This window comes from Malus domestica, chromosome 07 (genome assembly GCF_042453785.1).
Source record: "Malus domestica chromosome 07, GDT2T_hap1".
In the NCBI taxonomy this organism is placed as follows: domain Eukaryota; kingdom Viridiplantae; phylum Streptophyta; class Magnoliopsida; order Rosales; family Rosaceae; genus Malus; species Malus domestica.
Genome location: NC_091667.1, coordinates 2030063 through 2051599, shown reverse-complemented (window position 1 = coordinate 2051599; position 21537 = coordinate 2030063). Strand labels below are relative to the sequence as shown.

The 21537-nt window shown below is 37.5% G+C and overlaps 3 protein-coding genes across 45 annotated transcripts; 1 reads left to right on the top strand and 2 right to left on the bottom strand.

Annotated features, from left to right (window-relative positions):
- The first annotated feature begins 512 nt into the window (after nucleotides 1–512).
- Nucleotides 513–8453, top strand: LOC103426463 (disease resistance protein RGA2-like). 37 transcript variants are annotated; one of them, XM_070824371.1, is made up of 10 exons: nucleotides 513–1018; nucleotides 2778–6453; nucleotides 6548–6625; nucleotides 6883–6929; nucleotides 7038–7086; nucleotides 7444–7479; nucleotides 7618–7685; nucleotides 7773–7883; nucleotides 7965–8106; nucleotides 8257–8453. In XM_070824371.1, the coding sequence occupies exons 1-2, from the start codon at nucleotides 716–718 to the stop codon at nucleotides 6450–6452; spliced, it is 3978 nt and encodes a 1325-aa protein (XP_070680472.1). In that variant the 5' UTR covers nucleotides 513–715; the 3' UTR covers nucleotide 6453; nucleotides 6548–6625; nucleotides 6883–6929; nucleotides 7038–7086; nucleotides 7444–7479; nucleotides 7618–7685; nucleotides 7773–7883; nucleotides 7965–8106; nucleotides 8257–8453. The 37 variants fall into 37 exon arrangements, with proteins under 37 accessions (XP_070680472.1, XP_070680468.1, XP_070680471.1 ...); XM_070824367.1 differs by having other exon boundaries at nucleotides 7444–7517; nucleotides 7618–7691; XM_070824370.1 differs by having other exon boundaries at nucleotides 6853–6929; nucleotides 7782–7883.
- Nucleotides 8454–9320: 867 nt separating this feature from the next.
- Nucleotides 9321–14611, bottom strand: LOC108171391 (N-terminal acetyltransferase A complex catalytic subunit NAA10-like). Of its 7 annotated transcripts, none has more exons than XR_011582550.1 (4): nucleotides 13798–14611; nucleotides 11771–11854; nucleotides 10756–10872; nucleotides 9321–10078 (listed from the first exon to the last, which is right to left on the bottom strand). XR_011582550.1 is itself a non-coding variant. In XM_070824342.1 (2 exons), the coding sequence occupies exon 1, from the start codon at nucleotides 14419–14421 to the stop codon at nucleotides 13807–13809; it is 615 nt and encodes a 204-aa protein (XP_070680443.1). In that variant the 5' UTR covers nucleotides 14422–14611; the 3' UTR covers nucleotides 11750–11945; nucleotides 13798–13806. The 7 variants fall into 7 exon arrangements, 4 of the variants coding, with proteins under 4 accessions (XP_070680443.1, XP_070680442.1, XP_070680441.1 ...); XR_011582551.1 differs by lacking the exon at nucleotides 13798–14611 and adding an exon at nucleotides 11997–12180; XR_011582552.1 differs by lacking the exons at nucleotides 11771–11854; nucleotides 13798–14611 and having other exon boundaries at nucleotides 10726–10872.
- A 435-nt stretch (nucleotides 14612–15046) lies between these two features.
- On the bottom strand, nucleotides 15047–21187 carry LOC103420464 (F-box/WD-40 repeat-containing protein At3g52030). The gene is made up of 9 exons (XM_008358528.4): nucleotides 20924–21187; nucleotides 20641–20847; nucleotides 19987–20041; nucleotides 18924–19022; nucleotides 18145–18248; nucleotides 17642–17731; nucleotides 17213–17352; nucleotides 16583–16667; nucleotides 15047–15536 (listed from the first exon to the last, which is right to left on the bottom strand). Exons 1-9 carry the CDS (start codon nucleotides 21082–21084, stop codon nucleotides 15179–15181), a joined length of 1299 nt encoding a protein of 432 aa, XP_008356750.2. The 5' UTR covers nucleotides 21085–21187; the 3' UTR covers nucleotides 15047–15178.
- Between the last annotated feature and the right edge of the window lie 350 nt (nucleotides 21188–21537).

Genomic DNA, 21537 nt, shown 5'->3' with positions numbered 1-21537 from the left:
TTAAACCAATGAACATGAACTCAACAGATAGCATATGATTGATGCATTAAGCAAATATGGTTCTTGCGTGGCATTAAAACAGAAGAAGATTGGGACATTGATGATAACGAGTATCATCCGTCCTATACAAATGAGAACAATGTATATCATTGTGACTATATTTTCGACTCTAGCGAGAAAAAAGAGAAAAGGATCACCATCCTGCATGGGCACTTTCTTCTTGAGAAATATTGGAGTAGCAGGTTCGCACACTTAAGAATCAGACATGAAAATAATTTCAAAAATAGAGCTGTCTCCAACTGATTTTGGGTTTATTTTTTGAATGGGTGTAAAGATAAATTTATATATTGAATTGGGTTTAGGTAGATATTTGAGTTTAAGGAGATATTGATAGTTTAATTGAAATTAATATAGATGTAGAGAATAAGTTGAATGTGGAAAAAAGTTATATGTGTTTAAATAAAATTTCCCTCACTAAATTGAATGATTGAGTTTTCCCATTTGTCTGATTGTAATCGATCAATACTTTATTAAGCCACTAGACTAAAGTAGTTCAATTATTGAGTGGAATGATCATTTTATACATGGAATTATATGTAAGTGTCGGCATATAAAGACTAGCAGGAGGAGCCATCTTTCACTACGCAAAATCATTTTCTCACTTACAAGCTTCTACTTCACTTCACTTGTGTTTTTCTTGTCCTGAATCCAAGAAATGGCGGAAGGAGTTCTCTTCAACGTTGCCGGAGGGATCATTGAGAGGCTAGGCCCCCTTGCTTCCCAAGAGATTGGATTGATTTGGGGTGCCCGTGATGAGTTCCAGAAGCTCAAGGTGACAGTTGCCGGATTTCAAGCTGTTCTTCTTGACGCTGAGCAAAAGCAAGCCAACAATGAAGTCAAAGAGTGGCTCCAAAGCGTAGAAGAAGCAGTCTATGAAGCCGATGACGTGTTGGATGAGTATAATACTGAAAATCAACTGAGACAAATGATGCCTGGAAATTCAAAGCTATGTAAAGAGGTACGCCTCTTCTTCCTCTAGCTCAAATCAACTAGCTTTTGGGCTAAAAAATGGGTCATAAGATAAAAGATATTAACAAGAGGTTTTGGTGAGGTTGCATCTTATAGAACCTTTTCATAATCACATTAGCCCATGGATATCCACCTATTAGGAGTACAATAGGTCTCTCAATAACTTGTAATTAATTGCAATAAATTCTCAACATTATTGTTTTGAATGTTTCGTATAACTTAGCGTTACAAAACTCTATTAACTTACTTAATACAGTTCTATCAACATAATGATTGTGTCTACCCAAATTCTTACATATATGCCTTTTCTTTTCTAGCTTAAATCAACTTGTTTTTGAGTTAAAATGGGTCATGAGATTAAAAATGGGGATAATTAGGTCCGGTCCCTAGTCACTAATATTTCTTGATTAAAACATTTTTAGTTTTAAATTTTTGTTTGAAGTCCTTTTACTTATGTCCATATCAAATTCTTAAAATTAATCAAATCTCATGTCAGATTTTCCTTTTCTTTTTATTTAAATATACTTGTTTATTCATTTCCTTTTATGTCATTTCTGTTTAGGATAATTGATTATTTACATAATTTAAGGGATTTTATTGCAGCTAGATATCCCTAACATCCTTTTAGTTTGAAATTTAAATTTGAATTTTTATACGTTCGAATAGTTTCATCTCATTTTTCGTTTGACTGAATTTATCAATCTTTTATCAATAATCATGGGTCCATTATATTTGCTAGAACTCTTATGGATACCTTTTTTTTTTTTCCTAAATGGCTACATTCTTTTGAAATTTGTATCTAATTATACGGGTATATTTTTTTATTAAAAAAATTAGGGGTACACACGTATGAAAACAATTTACTTTTGGGAGGATGTAGGAATTGCACCATAATTATATATGGCAATTTTATTGGTACTTTCTTTTAACAAGTAAATACATTATATCTTCCCTATAAATATAATAGGTACAATTGCAATGGTTTTGAGTGCTGCTAGACCCTGTATATTGTCATTTTTTTTTACCCATATTATAATCTAACCCAGTGAAAAAAATTAAAATGTTACTTTTCACTCACTTTATTTCTAAAACAACGTCAATAAATATCCAACAAAGAAAAAAACATTGTCAACTTCACAAAATATTGAAAAATGAAAACTTCAAAGAAAAAAAAAGCCACTTTTTTTCTCCACTTTTCTTTCTCCAGCGATCCACCCAATCTCTTGAGCTATCCCGTCCGGTCTGTAAAACCTCCATCTGTCTCTCTCTCTCTCTCTCTCTCCACCTCTCTTTCTTGCACTCTCCCCAAACACCCATAATCCATAATCTACCTACTGTGAAAGGTTTATTTGAGAGAGAAAGACAGAGACTATGAGTCTCAGAGTCTGTAGTTGAGAGGAATTGATTTCTTTGTTTGATGGGTGGGAGTGGGTTTGGCCCTTTGGGGGGTTGGTATACTGGTGCAGGTGAGAGATAGCGCTTGGAAAAGAGGGGGTTTTTGGCGGCGGAGGTATGGAGAGGGGTAGTGGTTTGGCGAGTTGCGATGGTTGACCTTGGTTGTTCGGCTTTTTGTTCTCTTTTCTTAAAAAAAAAAAATTAGAATGAATTTATAAATAACTCATAATTAACTGCAATAAGTCTTCTACATATTGTTTTGAATGTTTTATATAACCTACCGTTACAAAATTTTATTAACTTAATTAATACCGTCCTATCGAAATAATGATTATCTATTCAAATTCTTACAGGTGCGCCTTTTCTTTTCTAGCTCAAATCAACTTGTGTTTGGGCTAATGATGGGTCACAGGATAAAAGATATTAACAAGAGGATTAGTGAGGTTGCATCTCGTAGACCCAATTACTTAAAAGATAATTGTGAAGATACACGATTTATAAAGAGAGAGAGTGTCACTCACTCATTTGTCCCCAAGGAAAATATTATAGGGAGAGACGAAGATACTAGGGCAATTATCCAACTTTTGTTGCATCCCATCTCAACTAAGAATGTGTCAACCATTTCCATAGTTGGAATTGGAGGATTGGGGAAAACTGCACTTGCCCGACTCATATTCAATGATCAGGAGATTCAAAATCATTTTGAGTTGAAAATGTGGACATGTGTCTCTAATGTATTCGAGTTGGATATACTGGCTAAGAAAATCCTAAAACAGCTTGATAAGCATCATCTTGAGAGGGTGGATAAGCTTGATATGGATCAGCTGCAAAATAATCTTAGAGAAAAAGTAGATGGGAAGAAGTACCTACTTGTGCTGGATGACGTGTGGAATGAGGATCAAGAGAAGTGGCTTAGCTTGAAGGACTTGTTAGTGGGTGGTGGAGAAGGTAGTAGAATACTAATTACCACTCGTAGCGAAATTGTTGCAAAGGCATCACACACAACTAAATTATACACCTTGGGGGGTTTGAATGAAGAGCAAAGTTGGACTTTATTTAAGGAAATGGCTTTTGAAGATGGAAATGAGCCACATAATCCAACAATTAAGGCAGTTGGGGAGGAGGTTGCGAGAAAATGTCAAGGAGTTCCACTCGCTATAAGGACGATAGGTGGGATGCTGCGCACCAAACATCATGAAATAGAATGGTTGAATTTCAAAAAAAAGAAACTTTCAAAAATAAGTCAAGAAGAAACTGAAATTTTACCAACACTCAAACTAAGTTATGATGTGCTCCCATCACATTTGAAGCATTGTTTTGCTTATTGTAGCTTGTTCCCACCCGATTATGAGATCTCTGTACAGAGATTGATTAGACTTTGGGTGGCGCAAGGGTTTATTAAGTCATCCGATGAAAACGAGGGTTTGGAGGATGTTGCGTTTGAATATTACAGGGAATTGTTGTGCAGATCGTTTTTTCAAGAAGAAAAAATAGATAAGTTTGGTAGAGTAGAAAGTTGTAAAATGCACGATCTTATGAATGAACTTGCAATCTTAGTGTCGGGGGTCGGAAGCGCCGTAATTGATCTGAACCGAAAGAATTTTCATGAAAAGCTTCGTCATGTATCTTTCAATTTTGAAATTGATTTGTCGAAATGGGAAGTGCCAACATCCTTGCTAAAAGCAAGCAAGATACGAACCTTTCTTTTTCTTTGGCAACCAGTGGAGCGTGATCCCCAAAGTTCCTCACGTAATGCATTTTATACTACAATTGTTTCAAATTTTAAGTCATTACGAATGTTGAGTCTCAATAGATTAGGAATTAAAAGATTGCCTAATTATCTTAGAAAAATGAAACATTTGAGATATCTTGATCTTAGTAGGAATCACATGGAGAGACTTCCAGATTGGATAGTTGGACTTTCGAATTTGGAAACACTAGATCTCAGTTGGTGTCAGTATCTTGTGGAATTGCCTAAAGACATTAAAAAAATGATCAACTTAAGGCATCTCATCTTGGAAGGCTGTAATTCGTTGAGTGGAATGCCACGTGGAATTGGTGAATTGAATGGTGTTCGTACATTGAATAGATTTGTTTTGAGCGAAAGCAATTGTTTGGGGAGGGGCGGTAGTGCTGGTCTTGCTGAGCTGGGGGCCCTTAACGAATTAAGGGGAGAGTTGGAGATAAGGAATTTGAGGCATGTGGTGTCAGAATCAAATGTTGGTACACCTCTCAAGGACAAACAGCATCTCCATTCGTTGGAATTGTGGTGGAAAGAGGAAGAAGATGTAAAGGCCGTTGATGAGGAGGATATTATAAAGTCAATGGAAGTATTGCAACCCCATTCTAATCTAAAGCAGTTGTCCGTGTATAACTATAGGGGTGTGAGGTTTGCGAGTTGGTTTTCTTCTCTCATTAATATTGTTAATCTCAAATTGAGTAATTGTAAGAGATGCCAACATCTTCCACCCTTGGATCATTTGCCTTCCCTTAAGAAACTTGAACTTCGAAGTTTGGAGAAGTTGGAGTACATATCAGAGAAAGAGAGCAGTAATAGTATGAGTGATGAGATGATGAGGATCTCATTCTTTCCCTCCCTGGAAAATCTCTTTATATCTCAGTGCCCTGTTCTGAAGGGATGGTGGAGGGCCCATACTCATAACACTGCTTCTTCTTCATCAACGGAAAATTTGTCCTTGCCTTCTTTTCCCCGTCTTTCTCGATTGATTGTCAGGAATTGTCCTAATCTAACTTCCATGCCTCTGTATCCAAATGTGGAGAGCATAGAACTTAGGAATACCAGCTGGAAGGTTGTTGAATCCTTGTTTGTTAGAGGAGCATCTGATATTACACATGATGTTGGTGTTGATGTTTCTGCCTCTTCTTCTTCCCCTCATCTCTCCAAATTAACACATCTGTCACTCTGGGGAATTGAGGATTTGGAATTTATACCGTTGGAAGGGATGGGCAATCTGACGTCACTTCAGGAGCTTGTAATTGACCATTGCCCAAATTTGGCAGCACTACCAGAAGGGATCGCCAACCTCACATCACTCCAATCGCTTAGGATTGAAGATTGCCCAAATTTGGCAGCACTACCAGAAGGGATCGCCAACCTCACATCACTCCAATCGCTTAGGATTGAAGATTGCCCAAATTTGGCAGCACTACCAGAAGGGTTCGCCAACCTCACATCACTCCAATCGCTTAGGATTGAAGATTGCCCAAATTTGGCAGCACTACAGGAAGGGATCGCCAACCTCACATCACTCCAATCACTTTCCATTAGAAATTTCCCAAATTTGGCAGCACTACCAGAATGGATCGCCAACCTCACATCACTCCAATCGCTTTCCATTGGAAATTTCCCAAATTTGGCTGCACTACCGGAAGGGATCGCCAACCTCACATCACTCCAATCGCTTTCCATTGGAGATTTCCCAAATTTGGCTGCACTACCGGAAGGGATCGCCAACCTCACATCACTCCAATCGCTTTCCATTGGAAATTTCCCAAATTTGGCTGCACTACCGGAAGGGATCGCCAACCTCACATCACTCCAATCGCTTTCCATTAGAGATTTCCCAAATTTGGCTGCACTACCGGAAGGGATCGCCAACCTCACATCACTCCAATCGCTTTCCATTGGAAATTTCCCAAATTGGGCAGCACTACCGGAATGGATCGCCAACCTCACATCACTACAATCGCTTTCCATTAATAATTTCCCAAATTGGGCAGCACTACCGGAATGGATCGCCAACCTCACATCACTACAATCGCTTTCCATTAATAATTTCCCAAATTTGGCAGCACTACCGGAAGAAATAAGCAATCTCACGTCATTGCGGCGTCTTCACATTACTCATTGCTCTAATTTGGCATCACTGCCAGAAGGGATTCGTGGATTCCCCTGTTTAAATGCATTGTACATTTCTGAATGCCCCATGTTACTCCAAAGATACAAGAAAGAAACAGGTAAGGACTGGCACAAGGTTGCTCACATCCCATACCTTACTATTGATTAAGGTGCGTTTTCTAACCGTGAAATATTGAAATGCGAATCTCGTTTCTTAATTTTATTCTTCATTCATCATTACCAACATTTTATTTTCGTTTTCAGATGACATATCATGTGCATCAAAGATTTTATCCACACTTCTGCTTTCTCAATGAGCAACACCAGTTCCACAGCCAAGCGGTATGCATTCCTTATCCACTAACTTCAACTTTTTTCCCAATTTTGACCCCAAAAGAAAATGAAATCATCATTTTGACCCAATAATATGCTCTTCATCGGCATCTTTTATCTATTTTCTGTTTCATCGCATCTAAATTAATAATTTTGATCCAAAAAAGGAATCTAAATTAATCAACTTATGTGGATGATTTGATGAATTTGGTGGTTTTTTATTGTGGTATAAATAGGGTGTTCATCTAGCACTTTTTGTGATATAGTGTTGTGAAGATTGTGACGGAGCAAATACTGTTGTGGCCCAGGGCAGGTAAATGGACCTCAGAACAGTCTTCAACAGTTCTCTTTATTTTTACATTTTTTTATTTCACTGTTTTCTAAATACCCATCTAACTTTTTCTCTAATTGTCTTTTTCAGGTGCTAAACTTGATAATTGTGGATAATGGCCCGAATACAACGGATTTGGGTATGAAAATTTGAATTTATATTGGATATGGAAAAAATCGTTAATATTATTCGGTATTGGCTTGGAATATGGTTATAGGGATTCCCGATTTGTAGCCGACTCCAAATCCAACCCAAGTAATATATAATATAATATAATATATATGTATATTCATTATTCGTCAAATCCATAACCTTGAAAATACAAAAGTTGCATTGTGTGAGTTGCATTTTGTGGAAATGTTCAAAAGTTTTGAATCAAAATCAATGAGAATTCAATGATACTAAACCAACATCATCAATGTTTTAAATTCAATACTTTAGTTTTTATACTCTACAAGATCCGTTCATTGAATCATTTTAAAATTTGAATGTACAGCTCACTATTTGGTGCTCCCTGATCTGAAGTTTTCAGGTTCTGTTGAAATTTGCTTTCTTGAAACTAACTATTGGGTAAAGTGATGAACATCCAAGGGATAAATTTTAAATTAGGCTCTAATGGTGCTTCAAACTCAATTGAACTTGGTTACTGGCTTTTCTTGATCTTAACCAGGTGATGCATGGTTCTTAAATTCTCCAGAAGAATCGCTGGGATTCGTCCTTGCAGATGAAGGTTTCAATGTATGGGTAGGGAATGCGCATGGAACACGTTGGAGTCATGAACACACATCTTCATCAGAAGAGAATAATGTTTATGCTTTATTGTAGGATTTTTAGGATTGGAGTTGGCAGGAATTGGCTCTATTTGATCCATCAGAAATGGTGCGCTGCATATATTTGACAACAAGCTCCAAAGTCTTTGTTGTTGGACATTCACAGGTCTTACACCTCTTCATCTACTTCACATCTCGTTCCCTTGCTGCTACTTTTGGTGTTTACTCAATTTATTCATGTTATTAGGGAACAATCATGTCCTTAACTGCTCTCAGCCAGCCAGATATAGCAGAACTAGTTGAAGTTGCCGCTCTTTTCTGTCCAATATCATACTTGGAGCATCACTTCTAAATTTGCACCTAAAATAGTCAACATATATGTTGATCAGGTATTTCTTATCTTCTTCAAAGTACAGCGCATGAATAGCTTCTGTAATAAAATTGATGCATATGTTCCATCTTTTCGGATGATTCTTTTTACTCAATGTTAAGTCATTTTATTAGTAGTAATCTAGTTGTCTTCTGTACATTATATGCAGTGAATGGGACGTCAACCTTTTGGATTCAATATGTGATGGCCATGTTGACTGCTTGGTGTGGTTGTATATGATTTTGCTTTTGATTGTCGGGGTTTAGGTACTATGTCCCCCCCGTTGTATGTTTTTTATTCAAGTAATATAATATGGGCGTGAGGGCCTAGCCCCCCAGCTTCGACTGGGTTCCAGCCCTCGTTAAATATTTCTTTTCAATATACGTTGATGTATTGAAAAAGGCACATTTTGAGTGTTCGTCCCGAGCACTAGAAAACTCAGGACCAGCCCTCATTTGAAGGGCGAGGAAGCAATCCACCCACGCAACCTTTTGTTTTGCAGAATATAGCTTTAGCAATTTAAGTCAATAAGGGTGTAACATGTTCTTAAGAGAGAACCCCACGGAAGTGTAAAAGTGTGCAAGGTGCATGACCTTGTACGCTAACTTGCTCTTTCAATTTTGAAAGCTGAGAAATTGTGTTAAAAAAACAATGAGGCAGAAACAATTAAACAATATGCTTCTACCATGGCCACTCCTTTTCTATTGAATCAACCGAAGGGTTCATATTACTAAAGGGTCTTAGACCTTAAAGCTTTCCCGATCGTTGAATTGCTGCTTCCGAAAGACATAGGAAAAACTTCGTACATTAGAAACAGGCTTGAAAGTCAAACTCTAAACCATTCCCCTCGATTGACCGAATGTGGTGATCATAGAGATGAATGCTTGGAGTCGAAGCAACTGCCTCATGGAGTTGAACATCTTACTTGTCTTCGAGAATTGCATGTACTAATTTCTCATAAGCAGATTGAGTGAAATTATATGCGCAAGGAGGATGCTTGGATCGTTCCAAGGTTATATGGTTTTTACTGTGAGGAATGTATTTCTTGTAGAATGTAGTTGCAAGATTGTGTTGGAGATCAAGTGAATTAAAAACACCACCCCAAAGTAAAGCGAAGCAGAGGCCAACAGAGATCAAACAGCATAGTAAAGCAAAGCTTCGATCCAAATAGGCACCGCACATCCAAGACGGGGCTTTCTCTAGTGAACAATGAAACAAAAACAGTTAGATCAATTGGTCCATGAAACAGGATCGATCCTTCTTGTTTCATTAATGTCACCAAGTTAGTTGTGTGTCATCCAAAACCAAGACAAGCAGAGGGTTTTTCCACTCAGAAATAACAACATTAGAATATTCCTAGTATATAAAGAGACACAACTACCACTAGAATGACAGCGGACGGAACGTGCGTGTTCAAAGACATACATGACATACGTACATACAGACCGACTACTGAGTGCTAAAACCCAAAGAATATAAAGAGGACAGCAACATTCCAAGACAAGACTAGATATAAACCATCCAACAGCGGCAGCATCCCAATCCTCAGCATCAGCAAGATCCTGTGGTCAGCGGACCTGCAGGAGGGCGAGCAGCCTTCAGAATAGAGTTCATTATTGCAGTCATCTTGCTCTTATTCGGGCAGTCCTTGATCTTGTGGTCACGGAGCATTTTACAACAACCACAAAACATGATCCTAACAGCACGCTTCCCACCACGTAAGGTAACTATTTCATAGCCCTTGGGAGCCTCAGTTACGTTGTCTGGGAGGCCTACTTCGATGTAGGGGCATCTATCATTATAGTGGCCAACCACTCCGCAAACTTCACAAGGGACTGTGAATTTGAAAGGTCTAGCAAACTTTACAAGGGGTTGTGATTTTGGAATAGTAGTATTCTCCTCGTCAAGTTGGAGTCGAGCCATAGCCTCTTCAACCACCCTTTCTTTTTTGAGTTGAGTCCGAGAGTCTTTAACACCCGTTTTCTTCATATCTGTGTGTTTCAGGAAATGTAGATAGAGATACATTAATATACATATATATATGTGTGTGTGTGTGTGTGTAAGCTAAGTAAGCCATCTGGATTCGGGCCGGGCACTATATTATTCTCCATCTCATGAAATCATTCAAATACTTACTACCAAATGCTTCATGCTAATTTACATTCTACTGTGTCTGGGCCGGCTAATTTATTAGGATAACCTAAATATGTATCAATAGCTACTTTCCTACGTAAACTAGGAAATTTGTAGAGAATTATTTCTACACAAGTAAAGTAACCGGGCAAATCAAACAGAATAGTGAATATACTTAATTGATTCTGAAATCAAAATCTTGCTTAGCTACAAAATTTGGTTTAAAATTCTACTCGGTAAACAGGCAAATTAAACAAAATTGCGATAACTAATTGATTGTGATATGAATCCCTAGAGCTATTAATAATTAAATGAAATACAAAAATAATTCATGCGAAATAATAATGAACACAAAAAAGTAGGCATCTAGTTAATCAAATTCAAGCACCGTAACCCAAAGAACATATGGATCGAGTTAATTGAGCTGCAAATTTCGAAATTTCAGATAATCTTCTTCGTCCTCACAAACCCTAAAAACAAAAACAAACAAAATTGAAAAGCATACCAAGAGAAGAAGGAGCGGTCCGGATCTCACCTCGGAGCTTCTTCGGTCCGTCAAGGGACTTGAAATTGGACCTGGTGTCTTCGAGTCAGCGGTCCTCCATGGTTTTGTTTGTGTGTGTGAGAGAGAGAGAGAGAGAATTTGGGGCTTCTGGGCAGGAGAGCGCTAATTAGGTGTTTTTATATAGGGAGCTTTAATGATTGGACCATAATACCCTTTCGTCGTCCACACTTTCAACTTAAAATATTTTTATGAATCTCTCTTTAATTTCCTTCTTTTCAATTAGTCATATGCAGCAAATAATACGTCAACCTTTTGGATTCAAATTCAATATGTGATGGCCATGTTAACTGCTTGGAGTGGTTGTATATAATTTTTCTATTGATCATCGGAGTTTAGGTACTATGTCCCCCTTGTTGTAATGTTTTTTCTTCAATAATATAATATGGGCGTGAGGGCCTAGCATCCCAACTTTGACTGGATTCCAGCCCTCTTTAAATATTTCTTTTTAATATATGTTGATGCATTGGTAGCGAAACAATCTGTCACATCATAATATATAAGTTGCATAATTATACACAAAACAATGGTAAAAAGAATTACGTCTATTAAATGAAAATGCACTATATCTCCAAAATCTACTAGATACGGCTCGGGACACAAATATCTGCTCCAAAACCCGAAACTAATCACAATAAAAGCTACATTCTCAGTAAAGCAAATAACAACCATTAGATAAACAAAAATATTAGTTGTTTTTACCAAGTCCTCTCTCTATAAACAACTCAAACAACTCTTAATTAGTTTCTTTGTTTTCTTTTCCTCGATTTCCTTAGCAATAAAATGGTCTCCATAAGTATAAACAAATTCTTCAAACGTACCGTATGTTTACAAATATTTTTCTTTTCTTTCCTTTTTTCATCTACCCAATTGAACCGGTCTCTTAAGTTTTCTTAATCTGCAATCAAATTCTATTGATTTCTCAAGTTTTCTTCAAAATTTTGAAGATGCTTGTATAGCCAAGAACTAAAAAGGGAAAAGTACGAACCTTTATATTCACACAGAGATCTTCTCTGGTATCTACAAAAACAAACTTATCAACATACCAGTCAAGGGAAAATTATTCCAACCTCTGCAAAAACAATAAACGATATGGTTGTCAAGTGGGCGCTTAAGTTAAAGGCCCTAGTGTTAAAACTGTTATCATCTATTGTTGAAAATACCTGCCAGGAAAAGATATAAATAAAATATTAGGCATATGAGTGTAAGCTTACAGAAACTTGGTTTTTGTACACTTTCTTCTCCCTTCAATGACTGTTTGTTTCTTATCCAGAAGAGCAAATTATAGCGACCCAATGTCTACTAAAACCTTGGAGAATGGACTCAATTAGTCAACGAACAGGTGCCTCACACTTTCATATTAAAGATCAATGAGAGAAAACCACGCCAAACTCTTCGAAATTCGTTGGCACACGTGTCATTCGCTCAATTGAATGTATAATGCATACTTGGATACAACAATTCGAACAATTGTCATAGATTGACATAAGCCTCCAAACTTCAAAAATATTGATACCTTAAGAAAGCAGAAACTGTTTTCCTTCATATTTGTGCTGTTTCGATTAGCTTATCTCGCGATCACTTGATTCATTATACATTGGAACCCTACCTGGTGCAAGTGATGGACTAGGAACTTTAATCGGGTGCTCATTTCTGAATGTCAGTTGGAAAACATCCTATTTTCTATTCAATCTCTTTGCCCACTGCATTACAACATATCAGAGTGTTTTGTTCAGTGCGTAGATAAAAAATCTTCGGCGCTCTTAGTCAAAACTAGGTTCTATATTTGGTCATTTCTTAAATCTATACTTTACTGGACCTGTTTAGTCATTCGACACCTCACACTTCCAAGGAAATTCACCATCATGCCAACATGCTTGGGTGATTAACTAATGAACATAGAGACAGCTCCGATTTAAAACATTTCTGAAGAGAAACTCATGTTCAAAACAACTTAAAACTGCAAGCATTAACCAAACAAAATGATTAGGAGGACAAAAGAGAGAAATTTGTAACAAAGGACAAGTGCCCAAAATAGAAAACACCTTTTATTCCTCCCCAATTTAGAAAAGCCAGAGAAAGCAGGATAGCAAATCATCAAACAATTTAACTTCACATACAATCTCATACTTCAAAAAGCTATTGATCTTCATTTTCAATGCCAAAGTGCTACTCTTGTGTACATGCATATATACACACTACTACGACGACGACGACAACAACAACAACAACGACGACGACGACAACAACAACAACAACAACAACAACAACAAAGCCTTATGCCTCTAAGTGGGGACGGCTATATGAATCCTAGAACGCCATTGCGCTCAATTTTGCGTCAAGTCTTTTGTTAGCTCCAAGTACTTCAATGTCTTTTCTTAAACTCTCTTTTCAAGTCTTCCTAGGTTTTCCACGACCCCTTTTTCCCTGAGCCTCTATCTCATAATCTCATTTTCTAACCTTTGGGCACAATAGCACATGTTCCCTCGAAAGGGCAAGGCTAAATAGCAAGATGCGGGTTTAGTGCATTATGGGAGTGTGGGTTTGTTGTTAACTTAACCAAGCAAAACAACTACTAAGCTAGCCATTTTTCCTATTCAATTCCAGTCTCATTCGCAAATTCTGCCACCAATAGAATTCAGTAGTATTGATAAAGAAAGATTTAGCATTACATGTTAAGAACATGACATGCGGTACACATCATCAAACGGAACAAACTCAAATATAAACATAACTCTCTAATCAATGTATAATCATTATTGTGATTCAACACTGCATTCTTCAACCAAATTATGAACAAAAGAGGCCAGGCCAATGAACAGAAAAATAAACTTAAAATTACAGCATAGACCACTCAAAGCAGAGTAAGCATTCAAACATTGACTTAAGATGAAAACTATGAAAGTTCCGAATCCTCAAATGCATTTTCCAAATTGCAGTACAAACACTAAGCATCAAAACCATAGATAAAGTAAAACAACAGAAAATGCACTTCCTCCAAATAACTCAATTTACCTCGCACTCTCATACCGCTTTGGCCTCCGCCTTGGCATTCCCTCTCCCGACCTTTTTCGCCTCTGCCTTATCTGGTTTTGCCACCTCCCCTGAGCAACACCCACCTTCATGATGGTGATGATGGTGGTGATGCCCATGCCCATGACTATGTCCATACACCTTCTTTCCCTTGAGCTCCTTCCTCATATCATACGCATCTTCCCCATCGGCATAGTACTTCGCCTCCACATCATGAATCTTATACCCCAAAGTCTCCGTGTACAAATTGAACGCTGCCCGATTGCTCTTCCTCACATGAAGAGACACGTACTCCGCCGCAAACACCTGTTCCATGGCGTTCTGGGCGGCGCTCATGAGCTTGGTGGCGAGACCGAGTTTGCGGTGGGTGCGGAGGACGGCGAGGGAGGTGATGTGGCCGTGGCACTCGTTGCTCTCCTCCTCCATCTTGGCCAGGACGTAGCCAACGATGCGGCCGTTGTAGTCCTCGGCGACGTAGAGGAGCTGCGGCCATGAGAGGATGTGATAGAGGTAGTACTTCATCTGGTAATTCTCAGGGAGGCAGAAAAGGTTGCAGGCTTGCATCGCCAAGAGGTCGTCGATTGTGGCCTTGCGTATGCACACCATTTTTGGAGCTTCTGGAGTTTCTAGGGTTAGGGTTTTGGCGTGGGAATTTTGATTCTGGGTAAGAAGAAAAAAGAGTGACGTCAAAAGAAATATAGGGTGTTGTGGGATTTTTAATGGGATTGGGCTTGGGCTGAGTCATGGACTTGATGAATTTAAACATGGGCTTAAAGTCCATACCTTTCGAATAAATTAAAAACAAAAAATATATATATTTCGTCGATTTTTCTCCTGAATTTTTATTTTCCTCATTCTTTTATCTCCATGTACCATTATCTTTCTCCGTAATTGATCTACCTTTTCATTAAAACTGACTTGTTTAAAGAAAGAGAAAATAACAACAAATAATATTTTGTAACCGACGAGAGTTTTATGGACCGATAATTAGATGTAATGCGGGAATTGACCAGTTATAATACTCCACGTGGGAAATTGGCCATAATTAGGGAAGCTGGCGAAATAATCAAACTGGAAATATGAGTACCGACCCTCCAAGATCAAATTCTTCCATCCGACATTCATTTTCAAGACATCATCTGCAATTTCCGGTTTCGATTCTAAATTTCTTGTCAATCGGTTCAATTATGGAACCATCAGTAAAATCAAACTACTATTTTTCTCGGAGGACTCGACGGAAAACCGGTTTCTACTTCAAGATCAAGAATTTGTTGCAGTTTGTACACGAACCATAAATAAACTTTATACATATACATTATCATGAATATCACATACATGTCATTGCAAACAAAGAGTGGTCGTCTTACTCGAATTTCCAGATTCTGATGTACTTATCGTAATGCGTGGTGATAACCTTCCTCATCCCGACAATCAAACACGTAATGGGAGGCCGTCTGGTACTAAGAATGCTCTCAACGGGGGTATCTTCCGAAAGCCTTGTTCCTCTCATTCTTTGGGTAGCCCCAATCGTGCTTTGAGAACTTGACGATAAATATCCATCCAAGACGCATCTTGAAATTACTTCACCTGTGCACTGGTTCAGAAGACGCAGCACACCGTCTATTCCACCAACCGCCAACGTCGATGCATCATTTCTCATGTGCTGCAACGTGTATACCCTATTTGGACTCACTCGTGTCTCCCATAAGCATTTCATTGTCCTGAATCATACAATATAACAGAAGAACATTAACACACAACTGTATTACGTCATCTGTAACAATCGAGACAGTAAAATAAAGGGCGGAGACAGAGAAAACTAGGACGTAAAGGGTAAGTTTTGCATACAAATTTTACGATAATAAAACCACCATATAAAAACTACAGATTTTTATGCTGAAATCCGTTGGTGATAAAACAACCATATATTTAGCATCTGTCCAGAGAAATACACGTCACACAAAAGTATAAAGAATAGACGCCGAAATGAAAATTGATAAACCACTCTAAACCTTAAGGCTTAATATTTCAGCAACACTAGTGTTCAGCCCTTGGTTTCAGCGAAACAGTGAAGATTCAGCCCCAAAAGAATCGAGATTATATTTCTAAGAAACATATTTTCTAGAATTGGAACAAGTATATGTGATGTTCGTTCACATGTGTTTGGATGTCGCTTTGTTGATATCATTGTCAGTTGCCCTATCCATGGTTGGTTAGCTTCTCAAGTTTTTTGCCTTAATTCGTTGCGTTTTAAGATTTTTTTTCTTTTGGTTAAAAGTTGTGGGTTTTCTTTTAATGATAATTAATGTACAGTTAAATAGGCATTTTATCAGAAATCACCTCAGAATATGTCGTTAAATTGACACTTCAAAACACACTAAGGGCTGTCAGACACTATCTTCGATTAAAATCCCTTGTCTATTAGAGAGGTGGCCTGGTGTCTCATAACCATGGACACTTCCATTAGGTGAACGATGGAGGGCAAAAAATTGGGGGTCTACACACTTTTTCATAGTCGCTTTTATTGAAGTTTTCATCTTGAAGCAACTCTCATTCTGTAGAAAGGATAAGTAACTGACTAGTTGCATACAAGCTTTCTATCTACCAATGATATCATCTACAGAATATTTGAAGTAATCCAAACCTTGTATTCGAATTGTAACGAGGTGCAAAATGGAAACGGTTATAACATAGACTATGATCAAGCTAAAGTGCACATCCAGGCAAATTAAAATTCTTAAAAAGCATTTTAAGTCATATTTCATACCTAACGTCCCAACATAATGCATATCCAGCAGCCGATCCAGCAAATACTAAGTGAGAGCCTGGGTTGAAACACAAAGTCTTTATGCCTGCATTGAAAAATTGATACTAGATTTATGATCTCTGTCATGAACATAATGTCCTTATCACTCCAAGATCGAGGATTGCTCAAAACCCATAAATATGTTATTTAGAATATTGATGTACTGTTAAGTGCCAACACTTCTAAACAACTGCAATCAAAATCCTTATGATTTCGCTTTCACATGAATATATTTCATTCAACAAGGACAAAAGGGCATAAGTAGTAAGAGTACACCCAGCAGTTATAAGACACGACAAACAAATATGAGACAGTGCAATTATGACTTCTACATGATCCCATTGGCAGTTTGATGAAGTACTCAAAATTATATGAACAAAGTATAGTGTATCTCTGTCGACATGTACGACGGAATGAGTTGTCCAGCACACAGTGAATCAGATATACTAGACTGAGTGGTGGAGGATGAAAAAAAGAATGTAATTAGTGTCCTGATGAGCTTTCAAATTTATTTTAGTTTTATGTATCAGAAGTTATAACTGGAATGTAGGTGTCCCTCATAACAATGGTAGAGCACGCATAAAGTGTAACCTGAGGAATCATTTGAACTTAATTTCGCAACCTGCTCGCCAGATGAAAGTCCAGATATTGTGATACCACCAAGAGATGAACCACTAAGTATCAACTGATCATCACTCAAACATAAGCATGTTACTGGCCCCGCATGCGTTCTGCAATCAGGAATCAAAAGAAAATCCATAAACCATTGAGTAGCATATATATTCATATTACAGCAAATACTGAACATTCTATGCCAGAAGAGAAATTATTCTAAATTCTAACTTATACTTCCTGTTTTCGTTTTACAGACAGGAACTTTTTTGTCTCTAGAAATTTAAATGCATGTCTACAAGTCAAAAGGTATCTTGTTAAGCTGTATAAATTCACTGTATTATTTAGAAGGAAAATGAAAACAAATACAAACACCAATCTAGAAGCTACATTCTTTGTAGTACATACCTAATGATTTGAGAACATTGTTTACTATACATGTCAAATACACGAGCTGTCCCATCCTCGCATCCAACCACAGCCTCAGGATCGCAGTAACTACAATCAGAACAGAATGTGAAAACCATCAAAAGTAAACCTCCATACATATCTAGCATTCTATTCCAAAACAGAAATGATCAAGTAAAAACAACCGTAAAAAAAATTGAAAGGCCTTCAGCAACAAAGGAATTTTTTAAAGTCCAAAAGCAATAGTAACGGCAATATTAGTAAACAAATAAATAAGATACAATCAATCAAAACAAGAAACTTTCAGAACAACCATTGATAGAAGCTCAAAATGTAAAATATTCAGATAATCCCCTGCCCAACCAATTGGTGAAAGAAATCAAATAATAAATCTCCAATTTTATGTTATTGGTCTTTACCATGCATATTGCTGCTCATGAAGTAATGCATTCTAGCACTTACAAAATAAAAGTAAAAATAATGAGAGTATTTTCTCTGCATACCGCATGCATAAACCCTTCGGAAAGGTGCCCTCACATGAGGGAAATATACTTCTCATCGCATTCCTCCTCCATATGCATATACGAGTGCCAACCAAACCTACAATCTACAGAAAACTAAGTCAGTCATGTCTGAAATTCCGTTAATTATAGAAAGCAGCATGCTTTGACTAAGGACTATTAAATAAGGTAGCTATTCACACTCGAGGTTAAAGATCCAACAATATTATCACAATGAATCATCCATACCAGTCTCTAAACTGGATGAAAGGAATTGAACAGCATACATGCTATTTACATTTCCAAGTAAGGTTGAAGAATGCAATAAGCTCAATAGCATATTTCAAAAGCCCTTGTATTTTCTGTCATATAAATTGATGTTAATGCTACAATTTCACTCCTAGGTCGATCTGTTAAACTAAGGTGCGTGCATGGCATTGCAATCCACTATCAAGATGTCCAGAAAACAACAGAAGTCACAGTCTTGCTTCACAATCTGAACGGTAAGTCAATGATATATCCAGATTAAGCTTCAGATCGATATGTGGTCTGTAACATGATAGCATATAAGTTGAGTCTTGTTTGAATGAAAAAGTAATGCATGGCATTGCAATCCTTTATCAAGATGTCCAGAAAACAACAGAAGTCACAGTCTTGCTTCACAATCTGAACGGTAAGTCAATGATATATCCAGATTAAGCTTCAGATCAATATGTGGTCTGTAACATGATAGCATTTAAGTTGAGTCTCGTTTGCATGAAAAAGTAATAAGTTTGAATTACCTTGCTTTCATCAAAATCAAAGTCAACCAAATGGACCTTGTCTGGAGTGGGATATTCTCCCACACATTTATAGCTTTCCAATGACCAAAGACGCATAACCTAGCATCATTGCCATGTCAAAAGTCAGAAGAACTATACTGAAGAGAAAACCTCATGACCACATAATTAACAACAATTGAACAAGTTCATGAGTTTATTACTACAAGCTATCAAGAGAAGAAAGGGTCGGCCCTGCGGAACAAGGTCTGTTGAACAAAGAAATTCCAAGGTTCGTGGACACGAAGAGTGGTATACTTAGTTAAAAGATACGATAGGGCCAAGTGCAAAGTCTAACAAAGCGCTTGATGCCTTGGCTTAGGTGGAAAAACGTGAAGGATGGTATAAAGTGGGAATAGGCAAAATGCATGCAAGTTGAGCTGATGAGAACTGAAAAGATGGACCATTTATTCAAAAATACAATTTCAGTCAAATAAAAAACTTATTCCACAGCCAATATCATTTAGTTTGAATTTGACATTTGTTAATACGATCCTCCAAGCATATTTGCAAGCCAAGTGGGCGGTGCTTGTACAAATGACACATTTGGAGGCCAGATACAAATACATTTAAATTACATTTAGAACACGTCCATACGTCTGAAGCATATCCAAAACCTAATAATAACATGTACGATACTAACTTCTTGCCTCAAGAAGTTGTCACATTATAGTATAGAGTTGAAATATCACAATGGGCAAAATATAGGGAGGAATCGTGATCTAGGAACATATTCAAGGATAATATTCAAGCTCCCCCCAGTTTGGAAGTACATCAAGAGATTCAGGACTCGGGAATATTTGTGCTTTTGGATAATTAACAGTTAAAAAAAGGAGCGATCCCAAGCCAACAAGGCTCCCCACTTTGCGAGGATCAGGGGGAAGGTCTATCGTACAAAGCCTTACCCTTGCCTTACAAAGAGGTTGTTTCCACGACTTGAACCTGTGACCTTTCGGTCAAAAAACTTCAATATATTTTATTATACATAAAGATGCTAGTTTTGTAAGTTGTTTACAAAGGAAACTACCTTATCACCGCCGCCAGTGAGAAGCAACCCCATCTTCTTTCGACACTGTCCAACCCTAAGACAAAGCAAGGTTAGGAAATGATATCATCCCCGCAGAGAGCAGTATGCCTAGGCATAAGATAAGAACTAACACAGATCCCTTCCCTCATCAAGCTATGAGCCTACATACACACACAGCCAACTAAACCAGAATTTGTTTGGCACCCCAGCTGCAGCATTTAATAATACCATATATATAATTCTACAGTCAGAAAGTATAATCTTAAATGTAATTAAAATTGAAATATGAGGCGTGAAGTATCTCGTGAGGTTTAACAAGCATTGACGTTCGTATTCAACTATTCATTTGCCCCTCTCGGTTAACGAGATAACCGATTTCTTCAATAAATGCCTTCTCAAGCAACGGCCGCTCCAAATTCATCTATACGTAAACTCTAGATTAAATCAATTAATTCTATAGAATGTTTCATTCCCGCGATTCAGCCCTCAATTGACACAATCAAAACTTTCAATGCATTATATAGGCTGCTTCTTGCACAATGAAAAGACACAGAGAAATCCAAAAACTTCACATTATGATTCACAAAAGTTGCATCACACCGAAAAGTGTACGAAGAAAAGTGAATTGAACATTAAGAAGGATAAAGGCAATACCCAACAGAGTGACCCCTCAAGTGATCGACTCGAATTCGACCATCTTGTAACGCCAGTTTATGACGCTCCACAGCCATCTCCTCCAAAATAACCTCCCAAGGTTTCTCAGGACCATCACTAGACCCATTGCTAGAACCCGCAAGACCCATCTGCCATTGCTTGCGGCAAAACACTCGGAGCAACTTAGACTTGTTGATCACCGTGCTCCTGCATTAAAAGTAACAAAAACCCAGTTCAAATTTACCTACAAAATTCCGAAGGAAGGGTAGTTGAAATCGAGTACCAGGTTTTGCATACGGCGGAACAACTTGCGAGGTCGAAGAAGTCGAGGAAAGAGAAGATGGTGCAAAGGATTTCGTGTTGGAGAGAGAGTATTGTGGTCGGAGATCTTGCTCTTGAGCTGCTGCTCCGCCTCTTCTTGTCGCCGGTGAGAGAGATATCCATCTTTGCTCGTAATCTGTCGGTAAATTGAGTTTAGCAACGTTATACACAAGGTTTCTTCGATTAGGAGTTTAAAAGAGTTCAATAAATCATGACTATTCAATTAAGATTTAAATAAATTATGAAAGTTCCCGAATATTCAATTAAATTTTGAAAAAGTTTGTAAAATTGTATAGAAATGTGAATGTATTTATTTTGAATTTAAAATAATTTATAAAATTTCATGTATATTCAATTAAGATTTTATTTTAAAGTATTTTGAAAAATGAAGAATTTAAATGGATTTGGAAGGAATTATCCGTGTTTTTTAGACTTTAGAAAATCGTGCTTTTTTTCTTAAGATTTCTGTTGAATTCAGCTAAAGTTCACATGGAGTCTATAGAACTCCATAAACTTCATGAATACAACGTCCATGTATTTAGAAACATTTTAAGGGATTTTTTTCTTCTTCTTAAA